Below are 15,276 nucleotides of genomic sequence, written 5' to 3' on the forward strand. Positions count from 1 at the left end.
TACCAAAGGGACTGAAAAGCAGTTTGATGAGACAGAAACAATCAACAAACGTGAAGGCAGGCCAATGGACACTATCAAGTCTGAAAAGATAAAGAAACAAACTGGAAAGTGGAGAAAGCTCAAGGGAACTATGGACCACCACCAGCCTGACCCACACATACATTATGGAACTTCTAGATATTATTTAGTGAAGGAGGATAGGAGAAAGCTCACTCTTTTAGGCAGTTTCAGTTAGAGATTGAGGCCCAAACAGAACCAAAGATGCCACCTCCCCCTGGAAGAAGGGTGGAAATGAAACTAGTGTCTGATCGAGACTGATCTACAGCACCCCCTGCTGCCCACAGCCTAGCACACTACCCAAATAAATGGCCCAGATGGGCTGGCCCTGGGTCTTCCCCTTACATACCAGAATCTGATGCTATAAAGGTTGCAACCTTCCTGTCCCTTGGCACAATCCTCAGTGTGTACGTGTAGTGTCTCCCCAGCTTTTACCCTGTGCTGCTTGGATACATGGGCACACATCCAGCCAGGCACAGCACTGTTTCCTGATCTGAATTCTTCTCACCTTGATTAGTTGTATGAATTTCCTCTGGTCTCTGAATCTACCATGTGTGTACTTCTCTTACACTCCAGATCTACCATGTGGGTGGTCTCACCAAATCCAGGCTTGCTACCTAAGTAATCTCTTTAAACTCAGGGTAACCATGAACAAACTCTCTTCATTACTCATTTCTCCTCTGAATTTCTTGGTCTCTGCTTTGATATCTGTCCTCTCATTTTTCTTTGAGCCTCTCCATTTGCCCTCTTAACTTCCCTGCAGAGGAAATCACATGGCAGATGCCATACTGGTTCCTCCTAAGTCTCCCTACAGAAACTTCTAGATTCTACTTTCCACATGTTTGTTCTATTCTAATTCCTCTTTAACTACCTTCCATACATTTTCAGCTTTAATCTCTCTTTAAAAGCCTGTTTCTCTTAAGTAAGCTTTATGAACTTCCCTCCATGTGCTTGTGGCTCTAGATATCTTTGTCTAAAAACCTCAAATTTTCTTAAAAGGAATCTTATAAAGCATGTAGTGCTTTCAACATGACAGCATGAGGGAGGGAAGGAAAGGAGAGAGAAGGAAGGAAGGAGAGGGAAGGGAGGAAAAGGAAAGGAAGAGAGGGGAGGGGAGAAGAGGGAAGGAAGAGGAAGGAAGGAAGGAAGGAAGGAAGGAAGGAAGGAAGGGGAAGAAAGGGAGGGAAAGAAGGAAAGGAAGGAAGCAGAGAAGGAAGAAAAAAAGGAGAGAGGGAGGGAAGAAGGAAGGAAGGGAAAAAGGAAAAATGAGAAAGAAAATATTTTTTAAAAAATTTAAAACTTTAGCCGGGCATGGTGGTTCATGCCTTTAATCCCAACACTTGGGAGGCAGAGGTAGAAGGATCACCGTGAATTCCAGGCCACCCTGAGATGACAGTGAATTCCAAGTCAGCCTGGGCTAGAGTGAGACCCTTCCTCAAAAAACAACAAAAAAGTTAATTAATTAATGAAAACTTTAGGTATCAGATGAGCACAGTGGAGCGGGAGGGGAGAGGGGAAGGGGAGAGGGGGAGGGGAGAGAGGGGGAGAAGGGGAGAAGGGAAGGGGGAAGAGAAGGGGAGAAGGGAAGGGGGAAGAGAAGGGAAAGAGAAAGAAAGAAAGAAAGAAAGAAAGAAAGAAAGAAAGAAAGAAAGAAAGAAAGAAAGAATAAGAAAGGCTAGGCATGCAGCTCGATGACAGAGTGCCTGCCTAGCATGTACAAGAAAGGCCCTGAGTAAAGCTCCATCAACACACAAAAGAGGTATTTATAAGCACTATTTTCTCTGGAAGACTAGAAGCAGCAAGCCATGGCACTTATTTGCAACTGTTCCTCCCTGCCTAGCAGTATCACATATAATTAGTGCTATGGGTATCCATTCACTGGAAGATACTCAGTAACCTTATTCATTTTTATGGGGAGGGGAATGAGACAAGATCTCATGTAGCCCAGGCTGGCCTTAAACATAATATGGAGTCAAGGATGACCTTGACTTTCTGACCATCCTGCTTTCACCTCCAGAGTGATGAGATTATATATGTGTTACTGTGCCCAGTTCAGTAACATTATTTTAAAATACAGAACATTCTCAGATTCCCTAAAAAATATACTTTAAACTGTAAGTGCATCACTTTCAGCTATATGTTTGTTTAATATATCAGTGAGACATCCCTGTGCCCACTCACGCCAACAGGTCAGGTGTGGCTACAGAAAATGCCAGGGAGGGAATTCATCTCCTTCACTGGCTCCTTCTTACCATCTCTCTGGGCATCCCTAAGGAAACACTCACCTCTGCAAAGCCACTCTTCCATTAGCATGGTCAGCATTGTCATCATTGCTTCACAGGACAACTCCACTCCCAACTGAAATATCGAGTCACTGTATGCTGCTCAGGTTCCAAGCTGGAGTGCTTGCTAGATGCAAGCATCATAATTTATTCAGTAGCTGCCTATAATCCCACTTCCTACCATCAGAGTGGACAGTTTGGCAGGAAACAAAAAATTCAGTATAAATATGGAGTGACAAAATTGTTTTCTAGTTACAAATGATTTCTGTATCAAGAGTATGCCACTGTTTGAGCCAGGCATGGTCATGTACACCTGTAGTCCCACTGCTGAGTATCAGCGGCAGGAGCATCACCAGCTCAAAGGCCTGTCTGGGCTGCACAAGAAGACCCTATCTCCACAAAAATAAATAGAGAAAAGTATGGAAGGAAGAGATGGAGGATAGCTATCACTGCCTTCTATTATTAATAAAAATAAGGAGGATAGCAGCCACAACATTCATTATTCAATTCACTGACCTTATTTTACAGAAAATGAAATTTGAGGTTAAGGTCACAAGTAGAACTAAATGATGGCAACACTGAGATGTGAACCTAAGTCTAAATTTTAAAACCCTGAAGCTACTTTCTACACTTGAGCACAATACTGAACACTTGAGGGTGGTTTGTTAACAAACATGCCAGAGTCGTTATTTGTACAGAAGTACACAGTCAGTATTGCATCATATGTCACCTATTTTATACAACAAAGCTTTAGGCATGGTGGTGTAAGCCTATAATCCCAGAACTCTACAAGCAGAGGGAAAAAAAAACGGGAGTTCAAAGCCAGCTTCAACTACATAGTGAGAGACTAGCACCAGCTACACAGTAAGACACTGTCTCAAAAAAAAAAAAAACAAAACAGAACTTCAGGCCCTCTAAGAGTTGGAATTCCTGACCCATCTGACAACTATGTCACTTGACCATTCAAAACCTTACATGAGCCAATGAATACTTAACACGGGGCTCAAAGAATTATATAAAGATAGTTTATAAAGAAAACAAATGTTTCATTAAATTAATGACAAGACTTTTATTGAATGCCCCTGTGTGTTAGAAATAGGAAAACGTATAATTAAGCAACAGAAGGATGTCCAGTAAGATCTTCGTGTTAACTACCCTGAGAATTAACAGCAAAGCTAGCATAGTGGTACACCTATCCCAACTACTCGGGAGGCCTGGGCTAATAGCAAGTTCCAGACCAGTTCAAGAGAGGGACAGGACAGGAAAGGAGAGAGGAAAAGAGAGAGGAAGTAGGGAGGGGAAGGAGACAGGGAGTTAAAGGAGGAAAAGAAAGGAAACAGAAGTGAAGAGAGGACTAGCATAGGGCTAGGGATACAGCTCATTGGTAGGAATCCTTGCTTAAGAAGGCCCTGGGTTCAATCCCCAGAACCTACGTGCCTCATGCCGCTGACAGCACTAATGAACATGGTGAAGGTTGTAGGCGTGGAACACGTAAAGAAACTGCTCCTGAGCAAGACACTCCATAGGACCATCTGTCAAAGGATTGCCTAAGGAAGAAGATTCCTCCTCACAGAAAGCCCACAACTGTGGCATGTGTGGCTGGGTCTCGCAAGATATATGACAGCTGGCTGACAACCACATCATCTTTCCTGTGAAGAAGGAACACCATACACATGTGAATCCAGGGCATCCTGCATGCTGGACAAGTACTCTACCACTGAGCTAAATCCCCAGATACCTCCACTTCCTGAGACAGCATCTGACTGGGTTGCTGTGGTAGTTTGAAAGGATGTCCCCCAATAGATTCAGTTTTAGTAAAGTTTTAGATCTCCAGCTGCCTGGCTGGAGGAGGTGTCACTGTGGGCGGGCCCTAGAGTCCAGCCCTGAGGTGTGGAGGAGCATTTGCAATTCCAGTCTAATGATATACAAAGTGCTGGGGCTCTGCCAGGAGGTCCTGAAGCTGACTGCACAGCTGGTGGTTTTTCTCTTTTCTCTCTCTTACTGGACCTGTGAAAGCCAGCCAGCTTCTTCTGCCATTATGAAACTTCCCCTCTATCTGTAAGTTTTGATAAATCCCTTCCTCTATAACTGTGCCTGGTTTGGAAGTTTATCCCAGCATCATGACGCTGTCTTCTATAGTTGCCTAGGCCTTGAACTCCCTCTGTACTACATAAACACCTTGAACTCGCAATCCTCTTCCTTAGCTTCCTGAGTAGCTAGTATGGTAGGCATGTACCACCAGACCTGGCTTGAGTTTATTATTTTACTGATGTCACAGTTTAGTCAATAAAGAAAATATAGCTGAGGATATAACTCAGTGGTAGCTATTAAACTAACACATGCAAGGTTAAGTTTAATCACTATCACCAAGAGGAAAAAGAAAATAATTCTCAGTAACCAGAAGTCAAAACGAGATTTTTTCCACCAGTCCACCTCTGCTGTCATTAAATACTAACATTCATAATTTTTCCAAGAACTAAACAACATAAACAAATAAAAGGCTTACTTCCTAAACAAAGCTACTAATGCTTAAAGTAGGATATAGTGAAATCTAAACAGGAACCTAACATAAAGCCAATAACTACATCTAATACTGCTCCTAGTAAGTCACCACTTAGAACCAGGAATGAGCTCCACTGGGAAAGTGCTTGTCTAACAAGCAGGAAGCCCCGGCTCAATTTCCAGCACCGCAGAAAGGAGGTGTGGAGGTGGATACCAGCGAGGCCAGCACTTGGGAGGTGGAAGCAGAAGCATCAGAAAGTCAAGCTAAATGAGGATTTTCAGAAAAGACTAAGCTGTCTCCAAAAACTAAAAAAAGTCACCATGTATTGAATGCCTTTTATGTGCCCAGCATGGTGCCAACCGCTCTGAATTCATTCATTTATTTATTTCATTCTCAATACTCTATAGTTTAATGGTCATCCCATTTTACAGGAGAAAAATGAAACACAGAGATACATAAATGACATATTTCCAAGTTAATATTCAAATCAAACCTGCTGCTCCAGAACTCCTAACTTCCCAGAACCTCTTAACATTGTCATATTTTGAACACTGAGATAGGTTTTTGCTTCATTTTACATTTATATTGTGAATACATTTATATATTTAAAATATACCTAAGCACTTAGTATTTGCCAAGCCCTGCTCCCGGTATTTGGAGTGCACCAGTGAACAAAAGAATCCCCTCCGGGAGACCCCACTGTAGTAGTGTGGCAGCTAATATTTATGAACACTGCAAATGGTTAATCCTGACTGTCCCTGGATGGGTGGAGAAGCAGCAAAAAGCAGCACACCTCTTAGCATAACTATGACGGCATTTTGTTTTATTTGCTTTTCTACTCTGTAGTCCAGACTTGCTTAGAATTCCTTCCTCAGCTTCCCAAGTGCTAAAATTATTGTCATGAACCACCACACCTTATTTATAATGACTTTTTCAAGGTAGGGTCTCACTCCAGTCCAGGCTGACCTGAAACAACTCACTCTGTAGTTCTAGGCTGGCCTCAAACTCCCAGCTATCCTCCTACCTCTGTCTCCCGAGTGCTGGGTTTAATGGTATGCCATCACGCCTGGCTTATAATGGCATTTCTTAGGAGAGTAGACATCTGACCTAACGAATGGAATAATCCCTTGATAAATTCACAATGTTACAGTACTGTTGAGAGTTGATGGGAGGTGGGGACCAGTTGAGTTCTTAGAAGATTCCTGGGGCATGTCCTTGGGAGTGTATATTATCCCCAGCCCCTTTCAAGTGTCCTTCCCTCTGCTTCCTATTGCCTTGAAGTAAAGGATTCAGCCACACACTCCTGCTGCCATGATGTTCTGCCTAAGTGCATGGGACGAGGTATCAGTGAACCCTCTGAAACCATGCACCAAAGTAATTCCTCCCTGCTGAGGTGTTTCTTAAGGTATTCCAATCACAGCAGCACAAAAGGAACTACTACAGACACTTCTATATGCTTTGCCTGAATACTGTCCAAGTGCTTAGTATATATGGATTCATAATAACTCTGTAAAATGCATGCTGATTTATTCCCATTTTGCACCTAAGGAAACAGACATTGAGGGTGGCTTGCAAACAGTAATACAAGTAGAAGGAAGTCTGAGTTTAAATTTGAGTAGGTCAGCTCAGTTTTTAACCTCTATGTCATTCTAACTTATGTATTTAATGTAATTTTAAATAAAATAAACTACATTATATTTAGGCTTGATTTCTTTTCTCATTTTTGCTAGATGCTAAATTCTTACCAACTAAATTGGTATTAAAAAAAAAACCTTTAGAGATAGCTCAGTGGTTAGAGGTGCTTGCTTACAAAGCCTGAAGGCCCCAATTAAATTCCCCAGTACCCATGTTAAGCCAGATGCACAAAATGGCATATGCATCTGGAGTTCATTTGCAGAGTCAGAAGGCCCTGGCACACTCATTCTCATTCATTCATTCATTTTCTCTCCCTCCCCCTCTCTCTCTCTCTCAGACACACACACACACACACACACACACACACACACATTCTGTCAAATAAATTAAAAAAAATTAGTAACATTTTGCACATAATTACCCAAGTTTTTCACAAAATGATTTCCTTTCTAATCCATCTTAGGAAAAGTCTGAACAAAAATGTCACTAGATACCTAAAGTCTACAATTATTTTGTTGGTATAATTTTTATAATGTATTTTGAGATGATTTATTGGTTGATTTGTTTTTACAGTGCCAGGGGTAAACCAGGGTCTGTATAGCTAGTATTCCAAGCACAATATCAATGAACTCTACGTGCCATAAAGGTTATTTTTAAGTAAACTCTAAAGCTTTATTGATTTTTAAAATACTTTTTATTTGAAAGAATGTGTATGAGCATGCCAGGGCCCCTTGCCAAACAAACTCCAGACACAGATCACTTTGTACATACGGCTTTCTGTGGATACTAGGGACTAAGACCTGAACCAGCAGGCTTTGCAAGCAAGCACCTTTAACTTCTGGGCCATTTCTCCAGCTCCTATTGATTTTTTAAACTTAAAATAAAAAGTTACTTTCAAGCCAGGGTTGGCAGTACATTTTTAGTCCCAGCATTCAAAGAGACTGAGGTAGGAGGATTGCTGAGATTCGAGGACAGATAGGGTTACATACAGAGTGACTTCTTGGTCAACCTGAGTTAGTAAGACCCTGCTTCAAAAACAAACAAAATAATTTCAGGATATAAAATAAGAGTATGAGCCATGCATGGTGATGCATACCTTTAACCCAAGCACTTTGGAGGCAGAGGTAGGTGGATTGCTGTAAGTTCCAGGCCAGCTGAAGACTACATAGTGAATTCCAGGTCAGCCTGGGCTACAGTGAGACCCTACCTTGAAAAATCAAAAAAAAAAGAATATCATTCTGGTGTATAAAACTGGGAAAACTATGAAACTGGATCTAAATATGAGGTTCAACATTTAATTTAAGCAGCAGTGTAACCTTAAAAAAAGAAGCATGGGTTGGAGGGATGGCTTAGCAGTTAAGGCACCTGCCTACAAAGTCAAGGACCCAGGTCCGATTCCCCAGGACCCATGTAAGCCAGATGCACAAGGTGGCGCATGTGTCTAGAGTTCATTTGCAGCAGTGGAGGCCCTGGTGCACCTATTCTCTCTGTCTCTCCCCCTGCTCTTTCTCTGTGTCAAATAAGTAAATAAAAATAAAATATATTTTTTAAAAAAGAAGCACAACAGAATGTAAGGCTTGTGGTTTTTGACTTTGAAGAAAGCACTGACTCCATTAGAAATTTTGGATTGGGCACTGGAGAGATTGCTCAGGATTTTAGGCGCTTGCTTGCAAAGCCTGACAATCCGGGTTTGATTCACCAGTACCCACATAAGCACAAGCATAAAGAAGCATGAGCATCTGGAGTTCCTTTGCAGTGGCAAGAGGCCCTTGCACACCCATTCTCAATCTTTCTTCTGCCCTCCCTTTCCTCTCCCTTCCTCCACCCCCTCCCACTTGCAAATAAATTAAATTTAAAAAAAGTTTGGTTTGATGGCCAGCGTCACAGATGGGACCACTGGTGCAACAGTGGTATATGCCCATTATGGGGTAACCAACTGTTCTTTGATTTGAAGCCAAATCCACTTAAAAGGAAAATCCTAAGCCCTGGTGGAGGGAGAAGGGGGAGATCCTACTGTTTGGCTAAATGGGTATATAGTGCCCATCAAATTGCCCTCTAAATGTTTTTGGTTTTGCCCATATAGTTACTAGCACTGCTCTCACTCTGGGTTCTCTTTGCATATGGAGGTAACATGTAGGAACACTCAAACCTCATCAATGTGCTGAGGAGTAACAACTGAGCACTCAGCACTGACACATCTTTATCATGCTCTCCAAGGCGGCAGAAATGGAAAAGCCAAGAGCCAACACACAGGGGAGAAGTGCTGTGGAAAGGACCAGAACCGCTGTCTTCCACACAAAGTGGAAGTTGCATTTATGACCTCACAGTTAGTTGATGTTACCTGCATACAATATTGGTTCCATCAACATGTTGTCAAGGAAGATGGACAAGGGGGTGGAGGGTAAGACAGTAAAACAAAAGTGAGTCTGACTAGAAAGTAGTTCTGTGGAAGTGGTTGGGAAGGGGGGACGAAAAAATAATGTCTCAAACTTGTCAATAAAAAGTTTAAAAAAATCGGTTTGTTAACAACTTAGAAAAACTAAAGGCCTTAATTTTTTTTTTAATTTATTTATTTGAGAGAGACAGAGAGAGAAAGAGGCAGAGAGAGGGAGAGAGAGAGAATGGGCGCACCAGGGCTTCCAGCCACTGCAAATGAACTCCAGACGCGTACGCCCCCTTGTGCATCTGGCTAACGTGGGTCCTGGAGCCTCGAACCGGGGTCCTTAGGCTTCACAGGCAAGCGCTTAACCGCTAAGCCATCTCTCCAGCCCATTGTTTTTAATTTTTACTAAGTAGGAAGTTTGTATGATCACATCATGTGTTGACACCATCCTTTCCCTCCTCCCTGGCCCCATTCCACTGAGGGGACTCCTCAATGGATTGCTGGCATTCCTCCTGGGGTTGTGGGTTATAGATGTGAGAGCAGCAGTCAGTCACTGTAAGGTGGGAGCACTGTCAGTGGATGTCCCTTCCACTTAAACAACCTTCCCACCCCCACTTCCGCAACATTCCCTGAGCTGAGGTAGGTATGTTTTAAGTCTACTTTAATGTGCTCCCAGCAGCTTCTGGTTGTCTGCTTTGGTAAGTTTTGAATATCCTCAGTGTCTGTCTCAATGACCCTGGCACTGGTTGTCAGGCTCACCACTGAAACAACAGTCTTTCTTGCCAATTCCCCTGTAGTTTCACCTGGATCATGGCTGCTGTGAAGGCGTGGTTTATCTCCTCAGTTCTAGCTGACTTGCGGCATGCGCAGGCTCCAGGAAGCCCCACAGCAGCAGCAGGGGTACTGGGAGCCAGGGAACCAGGAGAAAGGAAACTAGTAGCCCTGTTCTACTCACACAAGGGCTCACCCACCAAGGCAACTGGGAATCGGGGAAACAACCTTAAATATTTTAATTTGGAATAATTTTTGTTAATATTTTATTTTTATTTATTTATTTGACAGAGAATGGGTGCACCAGGGCCTCTATCCACTGCAAACAAACTCCAGATGTGTGCACCCCCTTGTGCATCTGGCTAATATTGGGTCCTGGGGAATCGAAGCAGGGTCCTTTGGCTTTGCAGGCAAATGCCTTAACTGCTAAGCCATCTCTCCAGCCCTAATTTGGAGTAATTTAATAAGCAAATAGGTTAATACTTTTTTCCTCTAGTTTTTTTCTCAATATGAGTTTAAAGAAAATCAACTCATAATTATAAATGATACAAGTTTTTTTAAAAAAAATTCATAGGCTGCAACTTAAAGGGGGGTCTATATAGCAAATGTCCTTGAACTCTAGTTCAGAAATGATTAAGAGGAAGAAAAAAAAAACAGAGAAGGAAGCAGCCTCCCACCACTATGATGACACAATTCTAGAATATGTAATCCACTGGTAAATTGACAACAAATTACTACCATGAGAGCTATAGCAGAGGAGTTGTATTTATATGGTTTTCTGGAAAGTTCAATAAAGAATGAAGACAAGGAATTAAAATTTAAACTGTATACAACATGGCAACAGAGTAACATCTGGTAACATAACAACAACAACAACAACAAAAAAAAAAAACCACTGCTAGCTCACCTCCTCAACAAACCTCTAAGCCTGCATGCCCTGCAAATATCAAAGGATACAGTGCTTAGCTGATGTCCCATTTTACATGTGGTATCTGCCCAGATCTCGGTGGAACACATTTCTGGAAAGCAATTTGGCCATCTGAGAAAGAGGTCCAAATCTTTTGATCTAATAATGTCAGCTCTGGAATTCATTCTCAGGAAGTACAGATCAATTAAAGTTCAACAGCAAAACCCTGGAAACCACTCCAATGTCCAACAAGGAGAAAATGACCAAATACATAAAGGACTCAAACAGTCTAGATGTAGAAAATGCTTACACTGTAATTAAAAGAAAACAGACCAGGTCTGGCTTAGCAGATAAGGCGTTTGCCTGCAAAGCCAAAGGACTCAAGTTCAATTCCCCAGGACCCATGTTAGCCAGATGTACAAGAGGGTGCACACATCTGGAGTTCATTTGCAGTGGCTGGAGGCCCTGGCACACCCATTCTGTCCCTCTCCCCCTCCCCTCTGTCAAATAAATAAATAAAAATAAAATTTTTAAAAAAAAGAAAACAAAACAGACCAGTAGGCAATGCATTTTAAAGAGGATCACATCAAAACTTCTTAAAAGGCTCTTGAATACAGATAAAAATCAGCTGGGCAAGGTGGCATACACCATTAATCCCAGCACTCGGGAGGCAGAGGTAGGAATGTCGTGAGTTCTAGGCCAGCCTGGGTGGGACTGCATAGTGAATTCCAGGTCAGCCTGGGCTACAAGACCCCAGCTTGAAATAAAGAAAGACATTTTTTTAAAGACAAAATGGAAATACTCCGACATGTTAACAGGAATTAATTTTTCTCCAGTGTGTATGTGGTAGGTGTGAGTGCATATTCTTTGTGTGTGGGCAGACATGTACAAGTGGGCACTGTACATGTGTGCACATGTGCATGGACAGGCCAGAGATCCGTGTTGGCTGTCTTCCTCAGCCACTCTCTACCTTACTTATTGAAACAGGGTCTCTTCCTGAAGCAAGAGCTCACAGATTCAACTAAACTAGCTGGCCAGAAAGCCCCTAGAATCCACCTGTAGCAGCTTCTCCAGTGCTGAGGTTATAAGCATGCACCACCATGCCCAGTATGTTACATGGTGTTCTGGAGAGGCAAACTCTTCCATGCTTGCACAACAAACACTTTGCCCACTAAGCCATCTCCCTAACCCGGGAAGTGCCCCTTCTACACTGCAGCTACCCTACTCTTCAAATTTCAATTTACAACCAGGATAACAGCTAAGACTTGAAGAGCATTAACATAACTTTTATATAGGCGCAGTCCATTCTGCATACATGTTCAGTGACCATATACCTAGTATATCTTCAAAGAAACTTAGGAAGTTCATTAAACTGTAAAACAGCCTCTAAAATAGCCACTTTAAGCAGACTGTGGTACACTAACAAGTTTTCAATGAGTACACTGGCTTTTTGAGATTCTTGATCTACATGGAAAAAATAATGGGAGAATGGATAGAGGTTAGAAACTTGGAATAACGAGAATTGATGGAGGTTATGAACCTGGCTGGCTAACTCATGATTCTCAACTCTAAGTCTAAGCCCACTCACGGGAGGCCACCACACTGAGGTTTTACATTTATTAAAACTTTAAGCTTGAGTGACAGTATATTTTCCTTAAAAAAACCGCTTTTCCATTCTTAACCCAAAGCAACTAAATAAGTTATGTTATAAAACTCAAAATTTAAGCCAAAAGTGGTGGCACATGCCTATAATCCCAGAACCCAGAAAGCTGAGGCAGAATTGCTACAAGTGCCTGAGCTACATAGTGAATTGAAGGTAAGCCTGGGATACACAGTAAGATCCTGTGCCTACATCATACATACATAAACACTAAAACTCAAAATTATTTCTCTTTATACATGAAAGGTAGTTCAAAAAACTCAGTAGTACCTATTAGCCAATTGCTTAAATGTCTAACTATGATTTTCCAATGTGCTTAGTGCCTATTTTCAGATTATTACTTTCTCCTAATCCATGTACACATTTAATAATGTGCATTTAACATTTATACATACACAAAACTTCATAAACCAGTCACGGTGGTGCATGCCTATGATCTCAGAAGACGGAGCTTCCCAGGAGGATCAGAAGTTCAGGGTCATTCTCAAATACACACTAAGCTTGAAGCCAGCCTGTGATACATGAGATTCTGTCCGCCCCCCCCCCCCAAAAAAGCTATAACCCATCTAAGTGTCTTAGTAAAAGATGACTCAACATACATCACATATAGAACACATGACTTATTGTGCAATAATTGCCCTAATGCTTAGCAATGGGCATTATTTCATTCCCTAACTGATTAGAAAAATCAAAGTCTAGGGCTGTTTAATATACTATCCGAATCGAATGATAATATTTTGTTCATTAAGTGTCTCTTAATAAAGCATTAAATAGATCAAATATTCTAAACAGAAAATGATGTAAACGCAAATGATGTGAATGTTAAGCTGCACGTCTTTAGGCCTGACCAGTTTAATTTTTCAGAATTAGTCCAACCCCGCTTCACAAACTCTGTTAAGTGAAATGACATCTATTAAGTCATCCTTAAAGTTTTAGGTAGATGTAGCAACATTTAAATTTAATGTTTAGAAAAAAAAATGATTGAGAGCAGAGCATGACAGCTCATGCCTGTAATCCTAGCACTTGGGAGACTAAGGCAGGAGGAGCACTGCCTTCAGGCCAGCCTGAGCTTCAGAGCAAGTTCCAGGCCAGCCTGGACTACAGGGTGAAAGAAAAATAATCACTGACTAAATGTAAGAAGTTATGAAAGTTACTGAGTTAACCTTTTTCGGTATTTTAAAGGTCACTACCAATTATAGGTTAGATATTTTCTTCACTGGTTCCACTCAGTGAAGATTTCCCCCACTCAGGGTAAATTCATGAGGTTTTCCATACCATAGGAAAATTCTAATATGAATTCACAGCCTAAAGTTTATTTTTCCTTATTCAATTCAGTGGCATTGGATACAATTTACACTGCTGTTTTCTAAAGGAAAAAAAAAAATTCTGGGAGCAAAGAACCCAAACAACAAATAGAAAAATGTTTCTTTATACTTACATGCAACATTTTTCAAAATAAGTTAGAATATTTGGCTCATCCCTCCAAGTCTTGCTTACCTCTGCTGCTGGGTCACTGAGTCATAAACTACCTCATTTGTCCAACAGGTCAGCCTGTTACCAAACCAGTTGGACAGCTAGCGTCCAGAGGAAGCATTTCAACAATCATCTAAAGGTGGAGAGACTGCTGCCGCCTCTTCACAGCACTTATGAAGCTCAGCTCTGGCCTGCACAAGCCCTAACACTGAGTTACAGCAAGAGTTGGGCTGTAAATAAAACTTGACAAATCTTTCACTCGTAATCCTCTCCCAACCAATCAAAGCAGCAAAAATCAACGGCCACGCTCCAAGTCAGACCCCGGTGAAGGAACACCACATGGTTTGTGAACTCCCTGAGCCCAGCTAAGTTACGCTCCTGCAGGAAAAAGAAACTCGCAGAAGAGCAAACCTTGCACGACAGTTAACTTTATGCTGACCGCAGATCCATCTTATCTACTCACTCTGCATCGTCAGCTTTGGAAAAGCAGACCCCCCACCCCCGCCGCCGCTGCTCCAAGGGGGCCAGGCTACCCAGGATCCGGAGTAGGCTCGCCGCGAGGAGGAGTGCAGCCGCCCCCAGCACTCAGAGACGCCCACTCTGCTCTGCTCACCACGGGACTCTGCGTCCCGAGAAGCAACTTCAGACGCTCCCCTCGCCCGCGTCCTCCAGAGTGACCGCCTGGCCACGGGGCAGGGACGGGCAGCACTGACCCTCGAGCTGCCCGTGCCCACCGGCCAAGTCCACCTGTCTGGCCGAGCTCGGGGCAACGCTGCCGCCGCCGCCGCCGCTACTACGTGGGCAAAGGCACAGCGGCGACGCCGCCCGGGAGGACGGACGCCCTGGAGCTCGCTCGGGCCGCCGAGCGCGCAGCCAGCCCCGCCGCGGCCCGCGCCCGCCGCCCCCGCGCCGGCCAGGCGCCGCGTCCGCAGCCGCGGGGAGGCGACAGGCCGCGGCCGGCGGGAAGGACGGCGGAAGCCGGCGGTGCTCACCGCGATGACGTTGACGAAGGTGGTCTTGCCGGAGTACTGCAGCCCCACGAGCGTCAGCTCCATCTCCTCCTTCCAGAAGAGCGAGCGGAACCAGTCCAGCAGGCGGGAGATGAGCGCCAGCATGGCGACGGCCTCGAGCGAGCGACGGCGGACGCGCGGACAAACGGCGGCGGCGGCGAGCACCGACGCCCGAGGAACGCCGAGTCCGACCCCCTCCTCCTCCAACGGCTGCTCGGGGCCCCGGCGCGACACGGGCGGACACGGGCAGGCGGCGATGGCCGGAGCCAGGAAGCCGAGCGGGTCATATGACTCGTCCTGCCGCCTCCCCCCACCACCACGCCTGTCCCCGCGCAGGCGCCGAGAGCGCGGCAAGAGCGGCGACGCGCGCGCCGCCCGCAGCGCCCGCCGCCCGCAGCGCCACCTGCTGGCGCCTCCTCGCGGCGCAGCGTCCAGCCGCCTTTGCGGGCATCCTCCCTTCTTCCTTCCTTGTATCATTCTCCACTCATTTCATTCGCTCACCACTCGTTCATTCATTCATTCATTCACGTGTTTGGGGGTTAAAAAAAAAAAATCAGAAGCCGGGCGTGGTGGCGCATGCCTTTAATCCCAGCAC

At 44.0% G+C, this 15,276-nt stretch overlaps 1 protein-coding gene across 1 annotated transcript in view; it reads right to left on the reverse strand.

Moving 5' to 3' along the window:
* The window catches only part of Arl8b (ADP ribosylation factor like GTPase 8B), a 43,811-nt gene extending 28,875 nt beyond the window's left edge, over positions 1-14,936 (reverse strand). Inside the window, exon 1 of the mRNA XM_045134369.1 lies at positions 14,664-14,936. Coding sequence (XP_044990304.1) covers positions 14,664-14,786 — 123 coding nt within the window. The 5' untranslated portion in view covers positions 14,787-14,936. The remainder of the gene's footprint in view (positions 1-14,663) is intronic.
* Positions 14,937-15,276: the final 340 nt, after the last annotated feature.

The sequence above is a fragment of the Jaculus jaculus genome, chromosome 14 (genome assembly GCF_020740685.1).
Source record: "Jaculus jaculus isolate mJacJac1 chromosome 14, mJacJac1.mat.Y.cur, whole genome shotgun sequence".
In the NCBI taxonomy this organism is placed as follows: Eukaryota; Metazoa; Chordata; class Mammalia; order Rodentia; family Dipodidae; genus Jaculus; species Jaculus jaculus.